We start from the raw sequence: 22,137 nt of genomic DNA on the forward strand, positions 1-22,137 counted from the left end.
GGTTTATCTGCAGAGGTTCTGGTTCCTCTTGTTCCCATTTTATCTGCAGAGGTTCTGGTTCCTCTTGTTTCTGTTTTATCTGCAGAGGTTCTGGTTCCTCTTGTTCCTCTTTTATCTGCAGAGGTTCTGCTTCCTCTTGTTCCCGTTTTATCTGCAGAGGTTCTGGTTCCTCTTGATCCAAACTGGAGTTTTCCTCTGGGTTGCTGAGCTCATTGAGAACCTCCTCCTCTTTCCAGCATTGTGGGAGATCTGGACAAAAAGACAAAACAAAAGCTTGAATATGTGAGTCAAACAATGACAAATTCATTAACAAAAATTAAAATAAAAATATTCTTCAGCGAACATGTGCGCTTTCATTAAAAAATAAAATCTCCGCCGCAGTTCATCTTTTTTAGCGATATTTTCTTGCCATTTGTGATATTAATTGGAAACGTGTTTTATGGATTTTCCTTAGAGATATTTAGTAGAAAGATGCGCTGCGAGAGTCTGGGGCTGTCCTTTTCACATTCTGCCAGTGAAAAGCTTTTTCACAGCTTGAGCACCTGGTGATCGCGTAGCTTAATCCACCGGATGGTTTGAGTTCTTTCATAATAGACGACCATGTATTTTATTTTTTTGGTAATAAATTCCTCAATTTTTGGACTTTTGTGTACACTTATATGTGCTGTTATTATTCAATAATACAAAGTTTTGTTTGAGGGAAAAAAAAAACAACAGAACTTAAACAATAATAAATATAAGAATACGCTCTAAGAAAAACATAAATAAATGAATATTTTAAACACTTACTCATTAAGCTCTTACCAGTAGTTTCTTGTACTGATAGATTAGAGATTAGAGAGTCATGGATCTTAAACTTTGATTTTTTTATTTTTTTTAAGGTTTTGTTGGCTCTATTGGCCTTTAATAACAGTTTTTAGACACGAAAGTGGGTTATGACAGAGAGGGAAAACGTGCAGCAGAGGTCATAATCCTGGTCAGTTTTGAATAACTAATAAAATTAGAGAGGCCTCCTACAAAATTATGCATGGATACTATTTGCCAATCAGTATATGCAAAAAGTCAAAAAGGAAATTAACATAAAATGCTCACTATTTTCACCCCGAAACCTTTTTGGCTTTGCATTCATATAAAAAAAGTTTTGTGGAGATGTCGTTTATAATCGATAATATATAATATTTTGTTTTATGTTGAGACAATTAACCTTAGTTTTCACAATTGTTCGAGAAAAGATAACATATTTTTAATTAATGTTATTGTATTTTTAGTAAAGTTTTTTTAATCACAAATGTAAATTCAATAGAATAATTCCTCGTTTTGTGACTTTTAAAATTGAAGTAATTAACTAATTCCTGTTACTCTTTCAATCAATCCATCAGTCAATCAACCAAACATTAGCAAAGCAATATAGACGCTCAACAAGGCGTCTAAGTATTCATGTCTGTGGTCTCATCCGTATCAGTAAAACATGAAGGTGTTTCGTACCTATTCGGTGTAAGATGATCTTCGGTATCCGGCTGAAATCCATCAGTCTGCGCTGATCCTCCATCTCTTCCTCCATCTTTACGTTGATTTCTTTCAACTCTGTGAATGTTTCTCCAGCAGGAGTTACCTGCTCGTTGATAAACTCTCTCTGAGGCGGAACTGAAGACATTTTCACTGAAAACACGGAAATATTTAGCTAAACCTCAAACTCTTCAAGCCACCGTCTAACAAAGGAAAAGCTCTGATTTGATCTTCCCCGCCTTCTTAATCTTTTTCTTCTTCTTTTTTATGGCGGTTGGCAAACAACTTATTGATGTACATTACCGCCATCTACTGGAAAGGAGTGTGGATCGGGATGCTACATATATATTATCCCCCACGAATTAATAAAATGATAATACGAAGAAGAATAAGAATAAGAATAATAATAATCATAATAATCATATAATCATAATAATAATAATAATAAAACTTATATGCTTTTTAACAATTTCGTTTTCTTAAGGTAATTTAGTAAATAACAAAAATATTCAGAAATCTTCCCCGTGTTTCCGTGTGGCTGTACTGAAGAAACTGTGAACGATTCATAAGCTCCGCTTTAAATCAACTCATTTAAAATACAGTATTACTTAGTAAATTAAAATATTATTGAAGTGTTCATTTATTTTATTTTCTCTATTAACCCTATTACAACACAGTACTTTGAATAATGACTCACAGACTGATGTTTTAAAACCTTGTATTTCTGTTTATTTTAATTAATTTCTGGTTACATCTAATGGAGACTTGACATTAAATTAATAAAAACATTTTACTTCATAAATGTAGGCTTAAAGAGAACAATGCTTATTACCTGCTTGATTTGAGTAACCAAAGATACCCTTGATCTCAATACCACATTTTCTTTCATATTTTAATTTATTGAGTATGAATAGATCTGCTTAATTAGAACAAAACACGTACAGTTATTATATCGGCACATAAGGTTATAGTTTGTAGGTTCAGATTCATTTTTAAAGTTAAACAGTATGAGGCCACATGTGGTTTAGAGTATTGTATTTGACTGGAACATTTTGAATATAATTGAAAAAACCGTCTTACAACAGAAACTTTTGGATAACTGACTTCAAACCCACATTTCTGACATAAAATGTGTTTATTTGCTGGTCTGATTCCATGTTATTGAACATGACTGTTTAAACATACTCCAGCATATGAAATCCACTGAAATGAATTCAGAAGCACAGATTGTAGAAAAATAGCCGAGTCACTGATTTCTACATCTGTTGCAGCTGAAACAATGTAGGTGTAGTATCAGGATCTTGTTAGTAGGTGGCAGCATGAAGGTGCTTCTGTGTCACATTTCTGATTTAAAATGTTTTTATTAAACGTTGGAAGTTTAATATAAACATTTTATATAAAAACTTTAGTAAATGTGTTAAAAACATAAAACTTAATAATTAACTGAAAAAGCTTGAAAACATTAGTCTGTGTGTAATTATTTTATATACTGCGTTTCACTCAGGTGAACTGAGGTACTGAACGAATAGTAATGGAAAAACTTAAATGAATAAGAAAGTTTACTCTAATGAGCTATCGCTCTTAGTTACCAAGGAGACATAAGTAATTTTCACTCAAGCAGCATTTTATTAGTTATTGCAACAGCATCATCAGTGTTTTTTCCAGACTGATCTATTCTCACTAAACATTCCCTCCCTACGTATACTTGGTCTTGAATTATCAAGCAAGCAGTATGCAAGCGTTATGTTTTACCACCATACAATAAGAGTCACAACCCCAGTTTACACATATAACTAAAAGAAACTGTTTTCTAAATTTCCACTAACAATAAACCTATCAATAAAGTTTGTACTTTTTTTTACAAAGAGAAGAAGCACAGCAGAAAATTCAAAGTGGAACCAAAAATCATTTCCTGTTTCTTGAGTACAGTCACAGTAAAACACACAAACTATAAAAACAGAGCATGCGGGACAGACAATTAATGTGGAGACAATCTCACTTAAAAATAAGCATTTAAATGAAAAGCTAAAACTACCAGAATAAGATTATTTCTTCAAAGTGTTTCAGCTAAATCCATTTGAAATGTTTTTTTAACAAAGCTGCTAAATTTACAAAATGTCACCCAGCAATAATTACTGCGCGTTCAAACAGCAAGTTACTGAGAATGTTGATACTTCAGGTTCAAATTATGCCATCATGTGCTCTGTGCTCTCTCATATGAACAGTTAAATTGCTAATCTGAGACAAACTTTTTCCACACGTCACACAAGAGAAAGGTTTCTCACCTGGGTGAGTTTTCATATGAAAAGTAAATTAGGTTTAGACAGGAAAGGTCTTCCACAAATCACACAAGAAAAAGACTTCTCAGCTGCGTGAGCTTCAACGTGTTGAGAAAGATAAGATTTTTGAGAGAAACTTTTTCCACAGATCTCACATAAAAAAGGCTTCTCACCTGTGTGAATCCTCATGTGACTATTTAAACAAAATTAGTTACCAAAATGTTTTCCACAGATCTCACATAGAAAAGGCTTCTCACCTGTGTGAATTCTCATGTGCCCGGTTAAATGTCCTTTTTGACTGAATTGTTTTCTACAACTTGGACATGAAAAAGCCTTCTCACCTGTGTGAGTTCTCATGTGCTGAGTTAAAGTCGTTCTTAGACGGTAATTCTTATCCACAGTTCCCACATGAGAAAGGCTTCTCTCCTGTGTGAATTCTCATGTGCTGAATTAAAGACCTTTTTTCACTGTAACATTTTCCACAGGTTCCACAAGAGAAAGGCTTCTCACCAGTGTGAATTCTCATATGAACAGTTAAATTATTTTTATGGATGAAACTTTTTCCACAGGTCCCACAAGAGAAAGGCTTCTCACCTGTGTGAATTCTCATATGAACATTTAAAGTGAATTTATGGGTAAAACATTTTTCACAGGTCCCACAAGAGAAAGGCTTCTCACCTGTGTGAATTCTCATATGTACATTTAATTGGCCTTTATCAATGAAACCTTTTCCACAGCTCCCACATGAGAAAAGCTTCTCACCTGTGTGAATTCTCATATGATTATTTAATTTATCTTTTTGAGAGAAACTTTTTCCACAAGTACCACAAGAGAAAGGCTTCTCACCTGTGTGAATTCTCATGTGATTATTTAATTTATCTTTTTGAGAGAAACTTTTTCCACAAGTATCACAAGAGAAAGGCTTCTCACCTGTGTGAATTCTCATATGAACATTCAAAGTGTATTTATGGGTAAAACATTTTCCACAGGTCCCACAGGAGAAAGGCTTCTCACCTGTGTGAATTCTCATATGTACATTTAATTGGCCTTTATCGTTGAAACTTTTTCCACAGCTCCCACATGAGAAAGGCTTCTCACCAGTGTGAATTATCATGTGATAATCTAATTGATATTTTCGAGAGAAGCTTTTTCCACAGTTCCCACATGTGAAAGGCGTCTCACCTGTGTGAATTCTCATGTGATAAATTAAACCATTTTGTTGTCTGTAACTTTTTCCACAGGTCCCACAAGAGAAAGGCTTCTCACCTGTGTGAATTCTCATGTGCTGAGTTAAATGTCCTTTTTGTGTGAAACGTTTTCCACAGATTGAACAAGTGAAAGGTTTTTCTCCTGTGTGAGTTTTCACGTGTACCATCAAGTTACGGTTTCGAGAAAATGTTTTATCACAAATTTTACAAGAATATAATTTTTGCTCTGCGTGAGCTTTCTTGTGCTTTTTTTTCTTTTCAGTGTCAGTTCTGCTTTTCTGCTCTTTGATTTTCTCAAATCTCTCCTTTTGTTTCTGTTCTTCCTTTCTCTCTTTTCCTGGGTCTTCAGAATTGCTTCCTTCCTGATCCTGGTTCTCATCCTCAGCAGAGCCATGAGAGATGAGTTGGTTCCTCTGTGGTTCTGTTTCATTGTGGATTCTTTGCACATTAAGAGGATTCACCAAAATGTCATCAGTCTCCTGTTTCAGCACAAGATGCTCTTCATCCTGACTGATGCAGAGTTGCTTCTCTTCCTCTTTGGACTCTTGATGTTCTGGTTCTTCTTTATCTGAAGTGGACTTCCTCTCCTGGTTGCTGAATTCATTGAGAACCTCCTCCTCTTTACACACCCAGCACTGTGAGAGATCTGCACAAAACACAAAACAAAAGCTTTTAAATATGAGTAAAAGAAGGAAGTATTGATTTTATTCACTTAAAGCCTTTTCAAGTGATCCATAGGCTAAAATTACAAATGTATAATTATAAAAATCTACTTAACCACTTTAGTCTTTCTGACTGGAAGGGGTCAAGAAATCAGTCAAAACATACTATGGATCTCCAGGAGAGAAAGCAAGATGGCGATAATTAAACCTAGTGGCTCCAAGACAAAAATAGTTCAAACAGCAGCTTGATTTAGTCCTGTTATAGTTCCTTAGAGTCTTATACATAATTCTATGCTGAAAACATTTAATGCATAGAGCAGCTTGTTTTCTAATGCACATTAAAAAAGAAACTGAGCAGTTTAAACCCTGTTGATGGTTTTGGTTTCATGTCTTCATGCCGATCCTCATTTGCATAAACATCTGTTCTTTATTACTGTAGCAACAAAAATTAAAGTTGTAAGCAACCTCGAATGGCCCATTCGCCTCAACAACGCTCTGGCGTATGTTGCAATGACAAACCCATCGGCGCTTTGCATTCCAATCAATTCTGCAAATCGCCACCAAGCAGAACATTGAGAAAGACTCTGTATTATGTTCAGTCAGGCTCAGTTCAGCTCCATTGATAAAGTTTTGGCAGAAACCAAACCTTCTTGACAGAAGTTAAAGCCAATTCCTGTTTGGTGGAATAGAAGTAATTACGATCAAGTAAAGTCAGGTTTCCAAAACAAGAGAGAAAGGGAGAAAAAAGCAAGTGTCGATTTTTCACACAGTTTTAACCAAGAGAGGTGGGTAGACTGCAGGGTTTCCCCCAGAAAACTAGCTAAGCCCGAGGGGCACCGAGGCGGTCCACCGTGTTTTTGTATTAAAAGATATTAAGTAGACAGGCTTCAAGGTGTAGAAGTTGTATCAGTTCTGCCATTATGCTTAGCTAACGGAAACGAGTGTTTGTGAGACGGCCACGGACGTGGTAGCCGCGCTACTATGTAGAATGGGCATCAGCCAATGAAAAGCGGCCCCTGTGGTAAGGTCCATTCCCAGTCAGATGTAAATCAACAACTCGCTCATCCCCCACCTGGTTCCAATGGTTCTTTTGTTTGGAGTGGAATGGTGGGAATGATCAGGTCATTTTCTTTGAATTAGGTACAAAACAAATTTCCAGATGCTTGGTAGCTAAAGTTGTAACCTTCACCTTCAGTTCAGAGTTAATTTTTTCTACTTTTGGCAATGATGAAGTCTTTCACCCTTCCTTCAAACCATTTATTTTCTGTCCAGAAACCGAGAACCATTGTTGTCATTGTCACTGGCATGAATTTTGAGTGGATAGTTTTAAAACAACTTACCCACTGTTAAAATTACATGAGTTTTAACAAACTCAATATTCGCTTTTCAATCAACACTTAACAGACTTATACATTTATTATTTAATTTTAAGAGCCATAATTTAACATAGAACGAATCTAAACAATAATAAAATATAAGATTAAACACAAAACATAAAACTAACCATAAACTAATAGTTTTAGTTGGTTAGTAAAACTAATCATTTTAAGCGCAAACTTTAACCAGTACTTTCTTAAACTGGTGAAGTAGAGATGAGGGAGTCACGAAACACAAACTGTAATTTTGATATTATTTAATGAATATACTATTCATTATTATTGGCTATTGTCCAGGTCAGAGTTCATCATTCTAAGTATTTATTTATTCATTGTTATTTATTTCCGGCGGGAACTGATTTGATATTTCTGAGTCTTTCACTTTGAGTTCAGGGTCGCCCCAAAAAATTTCCTACATTGTTTCTCGCTGTTTTTAACTCTACTGAGTGAAATTTAAAGGTTTTTCGTACCTATCCGGTGTAAGATGATCTTCGGTATCCGGGTAAAATCCATCAGTCTGCGCTGATCCTCCATCTCTTCCTCCATCTTAACGTTGATTTCTTTCAACTCTGTGAATGTTTCTCCAGCAGGAGTTACCTGCTCGTTGATAAACTCTCTCTGAGGCGGAACTGAAGACATTTTCACTGAAAACAAGGAAATATTTACCGAAAACACCAAACCTCTTTCCAAACTACCTTCTAAGAGGAGCTAATGCTACCTCGTGAGCTCCGTAGCTTTCCGTGTGTTTCACTTTAGCTGCACTGAAGAAACTATAGACGATTTTAGTTCCCCCTTGAATTTTCCGCTTTGAGCCTCCTCTCAACATAAAGTTATATTAAATATCTTACAACATTAATAAAATGTTCATATATTTCAGTGAGTGAAACACAGTATTAAAGTAATTACACAAACACACGGATGTTTCCAAGCCTTTTGTTTCTGTTAATTATGAGGATTTTCTGCAGCTAAGTAAAGAAGAGCATTTATTTTTAGAATATTACATCATTCTGACTAATGAAAAAATTACTTCAGAATGTGAGTTTGGAGTCAGTTATCAAAACGTATTTATTCTTACAAAAGAACCATATTGGAACTTCTAATGAATTTTTTTGAGTCTGATCGTTTTAGTTTGTAAAACAGTCTAATGTTATATCAGGTTGTAGTTTTGTAGGTTGTGATTCAGTTTTAAAGTTAAATACTGAATGACTACATATATTTTAGAGGAACACGGTGAAATGTTGTTTTGACCTGAAAATACTAACAATAACAGAATCTTGTGAAAAAAGGTTCATGTTTCCATAGAAAGAAGTGAAAACATGAAAGGTCACTGAAGAGACAAGATGTAAGAAGACAGATAACTTTAATTAAAGCCACAAAGACAATTAAAGTTATTATTTTGCTTGTATCGTCATACATGTAACTGAGCAAAGAGATGTTATTAATCACTCATTTAAAAACATACAAAGAAAATATGTTAGAAACATAAAATAACAGAGGAAAACACTGTGAAGCCTCCCAAAGGAACAAAAAGTGTTTAACTGAAGCTCCTCAATGCTAAGAAACAAAAGTCACGTTGCAGCTGTATAAAATACCAATATACTGTTATGAACCTGGTTGTGTAGAGCATGTACAAACACATTTTCACAGCAGAATTTTAACAATGACTTCTGTTTAACAAACTTGGGAAAATAAAAATCTCTCTGCTGTTAGCTCTAAATCAAAATCTGACCAGATCTCAATAATATTTGAGGGTTTTTTTCTTTCAAACAAACATCACAGCGTTCTATTTCTGGGCTTCAGACATGTGACTCGGATGCTGCAAGAAATTCTGATGGGGATCAGGAAGTGGATTTCTCTGGTTCAAAACGGAGCAAAATGGATCACAGCGAGTAGGCTAATGCCCTAAATGGGCCGGCACAGGCGAGATCTCTACAGAAACCCCATGTTCAGAGACAGTGGGGAAATAGTCACAGCTCACTGTGACTGTAAGGCTGGGTAGGTTATATTTAATTTATTCAGCTTTTTTTAGCATGGAAGACCCACCAAATAAACATTTTCAGTCCAGGACTCAGCAGTAAGTTAGCTGCAAACAACATTAGCACTCTGGGAACTACCAAGCTAGGGGGTAAAAATAATACATCTTACAATACATATGAACAGGGCCGTGCAGAGACCTTTGGACGGGCAGGGGCTCAAAATTAAAAAGGGGCACATTGAACAAGACCTTATAACACCGTACAGCAACATAACAACACATAATACCTACATTTCTAAGTTTCACCTACAAAACACAGCTACGGATGACATGTAAAAGGATGGTCTTATCGCTCTACAGTGTTGTATGCATGCGCAAAATTTTTGTAACAACATGCATTGTGTCTGTTTTTATACATTGTAAGTCAGTGCCTCACCAGCTATGAAACTCACCATCCGTCACTGTTTTGCACCCATATGAATCTTTGTGTTTAAATAATTGTTTTTTCATCCTGAAACTTTTTCCACAGGTCCCACAAGAGAAAGGCTTCTCACCTGTGTGAATTTTCACATGATTATTTAAAGTATCTTTTCGAGAGAAACGTTTTCCACAGTTCCCACATGAGAAAGGCTTCTCTCCTGTGTGAATACTCATGTGCTGAATTAAATTCCTTTTTGCACTGTAACTTTTTCCACAGGTTCCACAAGAGAAAGGCTTCTCACCTGTGTGAATTTTCACATGATTATTTAAAGTTTCTTTTTGAGAGAAACGTTTTCCACAGTTCCCACAAGAGAAAGGCTTCTCTCCTGTGTGAATTCTCATGTGCTGAGTTAAAGTCGTTCTATAACTGTAACTCTTTCCACAGGTACCACAAGCAAAAGGCTTTTCACCTGTGTGAATACTCATGTGATTATTTAAATCATCATTTCGAGAGAAACTTTTTCCACAAGTCCCACAAAAGAAAGGCTTCTCACCTGTGTGAATTCTCATGTGAACATTCAAATTACATTTTAGAGAAAAACGTTTTCCACAGGTCCCACAAGAGAAACGCTTCTCACCTGTGTGAATTCTCATATGGTCAGTTAAATGTCCATTTAGAGTGAATCTTTTTCCACAGGTCCCACAAGATAAAGGCTTCTCACCCGTGTGAATTCTCATATGAACAGTTAAATTATTTTTACGGGTGAAACTTTTTCCACAGGTCCCACAAGAGAAAGGCTTCTCATCCTGTGTGAATTCTCATATGAACAGTTAAACTATTTTTACGGGTGAAACTTTTTCCACAGGTCCCACAAGAGAAAGGCTTCTCACCTGTGTGAATTCTCATGTGATGAATGAAATCATCCTTTTGTCTGTAACTTTCCCCACAGGTTGAACAAGTGAAAGGTTTTACTCCTGTGTGAGTTTTCATGTGTCTCATCAAGTTACTGTTTTGAGAAAAGGTTTCATCACAAATTTTACAAGAATATAATTTTTGCCCTGCGTGAGCTTTCTTGTGCTTTTTTTGTTTTGAAGTGTCAGTTCTGCCTTTCTGCTCTTTAGTTTTCTCATATTTCTCCTTTTGTTTCTGTTCTCCGTATCTGTTTATTCCCGGGTCTTCAGAATTGTTTGCTTCCTGATCCTGGTTCTCAGCGTCTGGAGAGTCATGAGAGATGAGTTGTTTCCTCTGTGGTTCCGTTTCATTGAGAACCTCCTCCTCTTTACACACACAACATCGTGGGAGATCTGGACAAAAAGACAAAACAAAAGACTTTAAATGTCAATCAAACTAGAAATCCTTCACTATAATCTCTTGATGTATCAAAACAGGATTTTATTGGGTTATTTTAAAATGATAATCTTACAAGAATGAAAATTAACTCAACCAATGAGGTTCTTCTGATTAGAATGGAACTAGATGAGAGTCAAAATATGATATTATGGACCTCCAGGTGAGCAAACAAGATGGCTTCCTGACAAATGTTAGAAGTTTTCATCCTCCCTGTAGCTACAGGATACATATCACATTAAAGAGTGACATAAAATGCCTAAAGCGAAACACTACAGTGTTTTTTAATCTCACCCACTAATATTGTCAGACATTGCTCCACTCACACACTCAACACAAACTTTCAAAATCACGACTAAATCTCAGGTTTACTTTCCTGTTAGTCACAGCCAAATTGGTAACAGTGGGGTGATTGTTGTTAACATGCAGAAAATAATGGCAAAATGATCCTATTGAAAAATTTTTCACATGAATGTTGGACAATTTGGAAGATTAAATATGAAATGTGAAAATGGACAATTATATAATTATTGAAACATTTACAAATTCCCAGAGTTGAATTTACTACTTTTTGCTACCATTTTTAATACCTCCACGATATTTTTACTACCAACACAATATCGAGCCAATTTCGCACCATTTCCTCAATTTTAGGAGATCGATGATCAGTCGATATTTATGTGAAGCCAATCTCATCCTTTGATGTTTTCTACTTCAGCAAAGGTCTAAAAATCAGCCACTTTCCTCTTCTGCTCTGCAGCGAGAGGTTTGACTGATAGACCGGCCCACCAGGTCATGTCTGCAAGCTGGTAGTCATCAACAGTGACCCCACTGTTAGACCGGTTCAGAGACTTTCTTCCCATATTTAGCGACATTTCAATTAAAAAAAATGGCCTTGGCTAAAATCGAAATTGGCAGATCAAACGTTTTATCGATTGATAATCTATGATCTGCGAGAAAGTTGCAATCGGTTCAATGACCCATTAAAGATGACGACTCATTTAAGACAAAAATTTATCCCACTTACGTAAAGGTCTAAGTGTGACTTTTACTTGATAAAAACCTCACCTTAAAAACAGGAAGCACTGTAGAGACTATTTGTCCAAAACTCAAATTCAAATATCAAAAAGCTTAAGACTTAAAGGTGATCAAACAAAAGGTGAATCCAACTCAAATAGTCACCTTATGCACCGTGGGTTCTGGCTTAAGCAGTCTGAAAGATTAAAATGCAGTTCTTTGTTTTATTTTGTATTCAGACAAAACATGTTACAGGCGTCACAGGATTCTGCTGGTTCTCCTGCTCTGATTCCTGCACCTGTTCTCTGACTGGTTGACTGATGAATGACTGATGACTGAAGTGACTGGTAAAAAACCTTATGATGACCTTACGATTTATATCGTGAAACACCCACATCCCAAACTGAAATTAATTAACTAATTAAGTGAATTACTAACCAAATTTTAAGTTTAGGTTGTTATTTATTCTTAAATAACAAATTAAAAACAAAAATTCTGATTATAAATTAACTAGAAAATAAGGAAAAAATAAAAATAAACTAAATAATCTAAATTCTAAGATTTAACTGAAAGTACAGTAGATAAATAGCTCCTACAAGCACTATTTTTAGTGTTTATCCTAAATCCATAAGACTTAGGATATTTGTCTTCTTAATGTAAAATGCAGTGTCATTAAAATTTCACAAGCCAATGTTTTATTCTCAATAGAATATTAGTTTGCTACTAATTGTTTATTTCAGTTACTAGGTTACGAACAGCTGTTGCCATTATTCAGCTATTGTTTGGTGCACAACAACAAAAATTATACAATATGAGAAGCTAAAACCAGTTTCTCAAATCAAATTTTGATGTCCGTTAGCTTTAAGCTTTGGAAATCCTGTATTATGTACATCAGAACAGAAGTTGTTCAGGAAAGACATCTGAGCCTCCGCTATGATTGAAGAAGCTTTCATAATAATCACCCTTTAGCCATTTCCTGAATCAGAAGCTGCAGTAAGGATCTCAGTACCATAAATTATACATAAGTCAAATAAATCTGCTTATATCAATGTCAAGTACAAGAGGAAAACATTCATTCAAAGTCAAATGCAAATTGCATCAAAATAAACAATCCTGAGTTATTAAATCAAAACTTCCTGAGAGCACAGCTAATTGTTCTGCACTGGTTCTGATTGGCTGTTTCTGACTGAGCTGAGTAATTCTGCAGAACTCAGTGAGGAGGATGAGAAGATCGATTTATTTTCAGAGATTATCTGTCTTATGTTAGGAGGACATAGTGAAAGTTTTATGTAAAATCTTTAAGTTACAAGCTGCAGCTTTAAGCAGACGTTCGGTGTGAGAGTTCACTGCCGGCTGGAGGTTGAGCGGCGCTTCGTCTGTGAATTATTACTACAAGTAGCGTGTAGCGGCGGTCCAAGAGAGAGAGCAGAACTATCTTTTTACACCACCAGCTCATTGACTTAAATTATTTTTCAGGTTATTTGCTTAGCTTTCTGACTGTCACACTCATCCGGGAGAGTGTTGGTAGTTGTGCGCTGCTTTACCTGAGTCTGGCCGCCCCGAATGTCTTTTTTTTTTTCCTGCATTGAGCTTCAATATAGCAAAACTCCGTCAGGTGCTTGTTTTTTAAATGTGATATTAGATTAGTTGTGTTGCTGTATTTTTGACGTGCTTCACATCTGAAGTATTTTTCTGGCGCAACATGCAAACGTCCCCATTCGCTCTCAGAGCGTTAAAGTTCCACACAACAGGATTTGTTGCTGCGCTTGTGCAGCGTGAAGAAAAGAGGAGATAAGCTGCACACGCAGGCTGCGAAGAGAGATAGATATGATCGGTTTTAGTGATCGGCAATCACGATCATACACTGTTTCACGAAAATCGGCCGACTGTGATCGGTGGCCGATCGATCGACACACCTCTACTTCCAACTATTTCACCAAAGAGACTCTTTAACCCGTCCAAAGTCGGTCCTAGAGGCCCGGCACACTCCATGTTTTAGATCTCTCCATGGTTTAACGCACCTGGATCAAATGATGGCTCATTAAAGGCCTAAGAAGAACACTGACATGCTGAAAAAAGGTTGTTGGTACCACCATGGAGAAAACTAAAACCTGCAGGACAAAACGTCTCGGCCCTCGAGAACCAACTTCGGGCAATCCCTGCTTTAACCCATCTTTGCTATCACTATTATTGGTGTGTCAAAAAACAACTAAAACTAATAAACAAAGAATACTTAGCCTGGTCACCCGCCAGGCTTGTAATACACTGGGAAAAACCCAGAGTTTTCAAACCTGAAGGTTTCATCGACTATATTATGTAATCAGTCACTAAATTAAAGGCTAAAAGTATATGGTAAAAATCCTGAATTTTTATAAACTCAAACTTAGTCTAATAAACAATATATTTAGTTTTATATTTACACCATGAACACAATGTATAAATTGTAATTTGATATAGAGAGAAGAAAAACAAAAACAAATAGATTACACACAAACATAATTAAAAATAATAATTTTAAACCCAACTTTAAACAGCACTTTGAGTAAAGATAAGACTGTCACAGATCAACAAACTGTAATTTAGATATTGATGAATAGTAAACAGTTCAGGTCAAAGTTGATCATTCTATTTAATATTTACAATTTGAGTGGATTCTTTAAATAGGTTTCCGAAACACAACGATTATTAATCTGTCTAAAAACTCTCTTTAACCTGTATCATTAGTAAAACCTGGATGATATGAAATGTATTGTGCGGTTTGTCCGTAAAGCTACATTTACACTGTAACCGTTAACTACTCAGCCACCCGCCGTGTTCAGTCTATCCACTCACCTCTTGTGATTTCAACAAGCTTCAGTTCAGTTTGAAAAGGCTTAATAACGTTATTCATCACTGTTTTGGCTGGAGGAGCCAGGCAGTTGGACCATTTGACGTCATTTACCCAGAGTGCATTGCAACGTGAACAACATGGCGACGTTCCTGTGACAATATTTTATTAAAATCTATAAAAATGAAATGACCTACAGTACCATTACTGTATTGTTTTTACATCTAAAATAAATATTTCCCAAATAAAATCTATTGCTACAACTAATCATGGATCCCTTAAACAGAATCTAGTGTCGTCTTTTGTCACCATCTTCCCTTCTGTTGATTTTGGATGCGAGTGGCGATCCTAACTGACCGCCTTGAACGAAGCTGAAGTTGGCTTCTGGTTGTAGCTTCTGATTCAGGAAACGGCTAAAGGGCGATTATAACAGAATGAAAGCTTCTTCAGTCATAACAGAGGCTCAGATGTCTTTGCTGAACATTTTCTGTTCAGTTTTTTATTTTTTAAAATTTTTTGTTACACAAAACAATAGCTGAATAACGGCAACAGCTATTTGGATCCAGCTCACAGTGCGCATACTATTGCTGATTTCAACCACAATGCAAACCAGCATCAGTATCTCTCTGTTTTAGACCAAACATGAAGGAAAACTTGACCAACTCCTATTAGCCCCTGTACTAACCTTCATTATGCTGCACTACAAGCAAATTATCGCCACCTCCTGGACATGAAAATATCATATTTATGCAATATAATTATTACGTTTATACAATAGATAATAATGCGCCAACGAGTTAAGAATATGTAAACAGCATTGCTGGGTCCAAACTAACGGGCCCACTTTGGCAGGCCCCGGTTAAATTTCTTCAAGCATTTTCTACTTCTGCTTAATATTTACAATTTGAGCCGATTCCTTAAATATGTTTCCGAACACAACGATGATTTATCTGTCTAAAAACTCTCTTTAAAATGACTAATCAGTAAAACATGAAGGTGTTTCGTACCTATTCGGTGTAAGATGATCTGCGGTATCCGGGTAAAATCCATCAGTCTGCGCTGATCCTCCGTCTCTTCCTCGATTTTAACGTTGATTTCTTTCCACTCTGTGAATGTTTCTCCAGCAGGAGTTACCTGCTCGTTGATAAACTCTCTCTGAGGCGGAACTGAAGACATTTTCACTGAAAACACCAAACCTGTTTTCAAACCGTCTTCTAACAAAAGAAAAGCCAAGGCTGTCCCGCGTGCTCTGTTTTTATAGTTTGTGTGTTTCACTCTGGCTGTACTGAAGAAACAGGAAATGATTTTTGGTTCCGCTTTGAATTTTCTGCTGTGATTCTTCTCTTTGTTAAAAAAATACAAACTTTATTGATAGGTTTATTGTTAGTGGAAATTTAGAAAATAGTCTCTTTTAGTTATATGTGTAAACTGGGGTTGTGACTCTTATTGTATGGTGGTAAAACATAACGCTTGCATACTGCTTGCTTGATAATTCAAGACCAAGTATACGTAGGGAGGGGATGTTTAGTGAGAATAGATCAGTCTGGAAAAAACACTGATGATGTTGTTGCAATAACTAATAAAATGCTGATTGAGTGAAAATGACTTATGTCTCCTTGGTAACTAAGAGCGATAGCTCATTAGAGTAAACTTTCTTATTCATTTAAGTTTTTCCATTACTATTCGTTCAGTACCTCAGTTCACCTGAGTGAAACGCAGTATATAAAATAATTACACACAGACTAATGTTTTCAAGCTTTTTCAGTTAATTATTAAGTTTTATGTTTTTAACACATTTACTGAAGTTTTTATATAAAATGTTTATATTAAACTTCCAACGTTTAATAAAAACATTTTAAATCAGAAATGTGACACAGAAGCACCTTCATGCTGCCACCTACTGACAAGAACCTGATACTACACCTACATTGTTTCAGCTACAACAGATGTAGAAATCAGTGACTCGGCTATTTTTCTACAATCTGTGCTTCTGAATTCATTTCAGTGGATTTCATATGCTGGAGTATGTTTAAACAGTCATGTTCAATAACATGGAATCAGACCAGCAAATAAACACATTTTATGTCAGAAATGTGGGTTTGAAGTCAGTTATCCAAAAGTTTCTGTTGTAAGACGGTTTTTTCAATTATATTCAAAATGTTCCAGTTAAATACAGTACTCTAAACCACATGTGGCCTCATACTGTTTAACTTTGAAATGAATCTGAACCTACAAACTACAATCTTATCTGCCGATATAATAACTGTACGTGTTTTGTTCTAATTCAGCAGATCTACTCAATAAATTAAAATATGAGAGAAAATGTGGTATTGAGATCAAGGGTATCTGTGGTTACTCAATTTAAGCAGGTAATAAGCATTGTTCTCTTTAAGCCTACATTTATGAAGTAAAATGTTTTTATTAATTTAATGTCAAGTCTTCATTAGATGTAACCAGAAATTAATTAAAATAAACAGAAATACAAGGTTTTAAAACATCAGTCTATGAGTCATTATTCAATGTACTGTGTTGTAATAGGGTTAATAGAGAAAATAAAATAAATGAATATTTCAATAATATTTTAATTTACTATGTAATACTGTATATTAAACGAGTTGATTTAAAGCGGAACTTATGAATCGTTCACAGTTTCTTCAGTACAGCCACACTGAAACACGGGAAGATTTCTGAATATTTTTGTTATTTAATAAATTACCTTAAGAAAACGAAATTGTTTAAAAAGCATATAAGTTTTATAATAATAATAATAATAATAATAATTATTATTATTATAAGAATAAGAATAATTATTCTTATTCTTCTTATTATTATTATTTTATTAATTCGTGGGGGATAATATATATATAGCATCCCGATCCACACTCCTTTCCAGTAGATGGCGGTAATGCACATCAATAAGTTGTTTGCCAAACGCCATAAAAAAGAAGAAGAAAAAGAACAAGAAGGCGGGGAAGATAAAATCAGAGCTTTTCCTTTGTTAGACGGTGGCTTGAAGAGTTTGAGGTTTAGCTAAATATTTCCGTGTTTTCAGTGAAAATGTCTTCAGTTCCGCCTCAGAGAGAGTTTATCAACGAGCAGGTAACTCCTGCTGGAGAAACATTCACAGAGTTGAAAGAAATCAACGTAAAGATGGAGGAAGAGATGGAGGATCAGCGCAGACTGATGGATTTCAGCCGGATACCGAAGATCATCTTACACCGAATAGGTACGAAACACCTTCATGTTTTACTGATACGGATGAGACCACAGACATGAATACTTAGACGCCTTGTTGAGCGTCTATATTGCTTTGCTAATGTTTGGTTGATTGACTGATGGATTGATTGAAAGAGTAACAGGAATTAGTTAATTACTTCAATTTTAAAAGTCACAAAACGAGGAATTATTCTATTGAATTTACATTTGTGATTAAAAAAACTAAAAAGTTTCCTTTTCTCGAACAATTGTGAAAACTAAGGTTAATTGTCTCAACATTAAACAAAATATTTATATACATTATCGATTATAAACGACATCTCCACAAAACTTTTTTTTATATGAATGCAAAGCCAAAAAGGTTTCGGGGTGAAAATAGTGAGCATTTTATGTTAATTTCCTTTTTGACTTTTTGCATATACTGATTGGCAAATAGTATCCATGCATAATTTTGTAGGAGGCCTCTCTAATTTTATTAGTTATTCAAAACTGACCAGGATTATGACCTCTGCTGCACGTTTTCCCTCTCTGTCGTAACCGACTTTCGTGTCTAAAAACTGTTATTAAAGGCCAATACAGCCAACAAAACCTTAAAAAAAATAAGTCCACTTAAAACACTCCTAAAGGCTTTTAGATGGCCATAAATGGCCCTAAGTACCTCTTAACACTTGGTATGGCCTCAACGAATCTCACAATTGTAATTGTTAACTGAGGTAGGTCCCTTGTGAAACATATCATTACTATTCAGTCTGTTATTAGACGTATCCTTATATTCTAGTCCTGAATTGTATATTAAGCTTCATCCTAGTGTAGCTGTTTTCACAGGTCAACGAAAACTTTGTATCTTGTAAAATAACAGGCCATTACTGGTGTCCCCAAGCACATCATTATAGATCCAGTTAAATGGGAATTAGAAATTTTACCAAAAAAAGTCACATCAGTGAGCGCCTATACCTATGAAAGAACTCAAACCATCCGGTGGATTAAGCTACGCGATCACCAGGTGCTCAAGCTGTGAAAAAGCTTTTCACTGGCAGAATGTGAAAAGGACAGCCCCAGACTCTCGCAGCGCATCTTTCTACTAAATATCTCTAAGGAAAATCCATAAAACACGTTTCCAATTAATATCACAAATGGCAAGAAAATATCGCTAAAAAAGATGAACTGCGGCAGAGATTTTATTTTTTAATATAAGCGCACATGTTTGCTGAAAAATATTTTTATTTTAATTTTTGTTAATGAATTTGTCATTGTTTGACTCACATATTCAAGCTTTTGTTTTGTCTTTTTGTCCAGATCTCCCACAATGCTGGAAAGAGGAGGAGGTTCTCAATGAGCTCAGCAACCCAGAGGAAAACTCCACTTTGGATCAAGAGGAACGAGAACCTCTGCAGATAAAACGGGAACATGAGGAACCAGAACTTCTGCAGATAAAACGGGAACAAGAGGAACCAGAACCTCTGCAGATAAAAGAGGAACAAGAGGAACCAGAACCTCTGCAGATAAAACGGGAACAAGAGGAACCAGAACCTCTGCAGATAAAAGAGGAACAAGAGGAACCAGAACCTCTGCAGATAAAACGGGAACAAGAGGAACCAGAACCTCTGCAGATAAAAGAGGAACAAGAGGAACCAGAACATCAACAGTTCAAGGACGAAGAGAAGCAACTCTGCATCAGTCAGGATGAAGAGCATCTTGTGCTGAAACAGGAGACTGATGACATTTTGGTGAACAAACAGCAGAAAGGCACAACTGAGACTTCAGAAAAAGAAAAACACAAGAAAACTCAACCAAACCAAAATCTATATTCTTATAAAATTTGTGATAAAACTTTTTCTCGAAATAATTCCTTCATGATACACGTGAGAACTCACACGGCCAAGAAATCTTTCACATGTTCAACCTGTGGAAAAGGTTACCCTCACAAGAGTCGTTTAACTAATCACATGAGAATTCATACAGGTGAAAAACCGTTCACATGTGCAGCTTGTGGAAAAAGTTTCCATCAGATTGGCATTTTAAACAGACACATAAGAATTCACTCAGGTGAGAAGCCTTACACGTGCACAACCTGTGGAAAAAGTTTTGCGTCTAAATCTCAGTTACTTGATCACATGACGATTCATACAGGTGAGAAGCCTTTCTCATGTGGGAACTGTGGAAAAAGTTTCCGGAGGAAACCTGACTTGGTTAGTCACATGAGAGTTCACACAGGTGAGAAGCCGTTCTCATGTGGGACCTGTGGAAAATGTTTCACTCATAAAAAAAGTTTAACTGTTCACATGAGAGTTCACACTGGTGAGAAGGCGATCACTTGTAGCACCTGTGGAAGAAATTGCTTGAATAAATCTCACTTAGTTGATCACATGAGAACTCACGCAGGTGAGAAGGCTTTCTCATGTGGGACCTGTGGAAAAAGTTTCACTCATAAAAAAAGTTTAACTGCTCACATGAGATTTCACACAGGTGAGAAGACGATCTCTTGTGGTATCTGTGGAAAAAATTGCTTGTTTAAATCTCAGTTAGTTGATCACATGAGAAGTCACACAGGTGAGAAGCCTTTCTCATGTGGAACTTGTGGAAAAAGTTTCACTTATAAAAAAAGTTTAAATATTCACATGAGAATTCACACTGGAGAGAAGCCTTTCTCATGTGAGATCTGTGGAAAAAGTTTTACTCATAAAAAAAGCTTAACTGCTCACATGATAATTCATACAGATGAGAAGCCGTTCTCTTGTGGAACCTGTGGGAAAAGTTTCACTCATAAAAAAACTTTAAGTGCTCACATGAGATTTCACACAGGTGAGAAGACTTTCTCTTGTGGCACCTGTGGAAGAAATTGGTTGTATAAATCTCACTTAGTTACTCACATGAGAACTCACACAGGTGAGAAGCCTTTCTCATGTGCGACCTGTGGAAAATGTTTTGCTGGAAAACACCTTTTACATTTTCACATGAAGACTCACACAGGTGAGAATTCTTTCTCATGTGGGACCTGTGGAAAATGTTTTCCTTTTAGGTCATTTTTACTTCATCACATGAAGAGTCACACAAGAGAGAAGTCTTTCTCCTGTGGGATCTGTGGGAAAAGTTTCACTAAAAAATACCTTTTAACTTCTCACATCAGAATTCACACATGTGAGTAGTAGCTGTGCATTGATTTATCAGCCAGCCGATTAATCTATGTTGATTTTCTTAATTTTGGGACATTGGTGATCAGCAGAAACATGCATGTGAAGCCGATCTGATCCCCCAATTTTATTGACCTCACCCACTGTCCTCTTCTGTTCCGTTGAGAGGTTTGACTATTAGACCGGCCCACCAGGTCATGTCTGCACTTTTGCAATCGGTGCACCCTTAGTGAAAAGTGAGGAAAATGTTTTGTGTGTAGATCCAGTTTACGTCATCACATGAAGATTCACACGGGTTAGAAGCTGTTAGGTGAAATGTGTATATATATTATCATATATTTGTTGTTTCATTTATAACAATAGTGTTACTTATATGATGTTCCGTCTTATATGCCTTTATTGTTTTCTTTTCCTTCAGCATAAAGAATGTTTCTGTATTGTTTGATTTACTTTATTTCCTTTTTACAAGAGGGCCTCCCTGAAGAGAAGCAGTGACAACCGAGCTCACGGGGTTTATTGCTCAGCAGGACTGTTTCTTCCTTTGAACTGTTAGATAGCTGTAGAACCGTCGCCTTGAAGATGTACGACTTGTTCTTTTTTTACTCTGTGTCTTAATGCAAGATAACATGTGTTTAGTCAGTGATTGTCATTAGCACTGCAACTAAGTAATGAAATGTTTTGTCCCCACCCCTTAGAGTTGCAGTGTTCTCTGTGATAGGGACTCTGAAAGTAATAAAAAGAGAGGAGCGGACAAATGTGTTTCAGAGCGGTTGGAGATTTGTAACTGTAAACACATCTCTGTCCGTTCTCCTCGCGAGATCAAAAGAATCTAACTCTCTTGTCTTTTCTGTGTTTGTTCAACTTGTCTTTTATAGGTGTCAAACCTGACAGAAGCCTTTCTTTTGTATGTCCTGTAGAAAAAGTTTCACTCATTAGAAATGTAACCGTTCACATGAGAACTCACGCAGGTTTGATGGCACAATGTGAACCTCAAGTAAGATTCTCAGTAACTTGCTGTTTGGAAGTGGAGTAACTGCAACCGACACATTTTGTTCTCGCAATTTTATATTTCCATTTTATTTAATGAGACTAAGGAAGAAATTGTCTCTTAAAAGAACAATGAGTTTGAATGCTTTAAGATTTAGACTTCTAAAATTTTGAAACCTTTATTG

At 36.0% G+C, this 22,137-nt stretch overlaps 6 protein-coding genes across 23 annotated transcripts in view; 2 read left to right on the forward strand and 4 right to left on the reverse strand.

Moving 5' to 3' along the window:
* The window catches only part of LOC116733095 (oocyte zinc finger protein XlCOF6-like), a 778,765-nt gene that overhangs the window by 675,898 nt on the left and 80,730 nt on the right, over positions 1 to 22,137 (reverse strand). The gene's annotated exons all lie outside the window — the stretch shown is intronic.
* LOC116733104 (gastrula zinc finger protein XlCGF8.2DB-like) overlaps positions 1 to 22,137 on the reverse strand; it is a 570,370-nt gene that overhangs the window by 476,736 nt on the left and 71,497 nt on the right. The gene's annotated exons all lie outside the window — the stretch shown is intronic.
* Positions 1 to 22,137, forward strand: part of LOC116733103 (immunoglobulin superfamily member 3-like) — a 919,724-nt gene that overhangs the window by 450,010 nt on the left and 447,577 nt on the right. The gene's annotated exons all lie outside the window — the stretch shown is intronic.
* Positions 1 to 22,137, reverse strand: part of LOC116733131 (butyrophilin-like protein 8) — a 766,651-nt gene that overhangs the window by 285,966 nt on the left and 458,548 nt on the right. The gene's annotated exons all lie outside the window — the stretch shown is intronic.
* LOC116733109 (gastrula zinc finger protein XlCGF57.1-like) overlaps positions 1 to 22,137 on the reverse strand; it is a 28,947-nt gene that overhangs the window by 767 nt on the left and 6,043 nt on the right. The window contains exons 1-3 of one of the 6 annotated variants that reach the window (XR_004341943.1): positions 15,626 to 16,389; positions 4,043 to 5,639; positions 3,871 to 3,958 (exon numbers count right to left, since the gene is read on the reverse strand). Coding sequence is in view for 3 of the 6 variants with exons in the window: in XM_032583836.1 (XP_032439727.1) it covers positions 4,177 to 5,639; positions 15,626 to 15,794 (1,632 nt within the window). In the remaining 3 variants the exon portion in view is untranslated. The other 5 variants (XR_004341944.1, XM_032583837.1, XR_004341945.1 and 2 more) reach the window with 5 other exon arrangements.
* On the forward strand, positions 19,465 to 21,698 carry LOC116733117 (gastrula zinc finger protein XlCGF8.2DB-like). Its single transcript, XM_032583849.1, has 2 exons — positions 19,465 to 20,300; positions 20,637 to 21,698. The coding sequence occupies exons 1-2, from the start codon at positions 19,688 to 19,690 to the stop codon at positions 20,978 to 20,980; spliced, it is 957 nt and encodes a 318-aa protein (XP_032439740.1). The 5' UTR covers positions 19,465 to 19,687; the 3' UTR covers positions 20,981 to 21,698.

This window comes from Xiphophorus hellerii, chromosome 14 (genome assembly GCF_003331165.1).
Source record: "Xiphophorus hellerii strain 12219 chromosome 14, Xiphophorus_hellerii-4.1, whole genome shotgun sequence".
NCBI classification, from domain to species: Eukaryota; Metazoa; Chordata; class Actinopteri; order Cyprinodontiformes; family Poeciliidae; genus Xiphophorus; species Xiphophorus hellerii.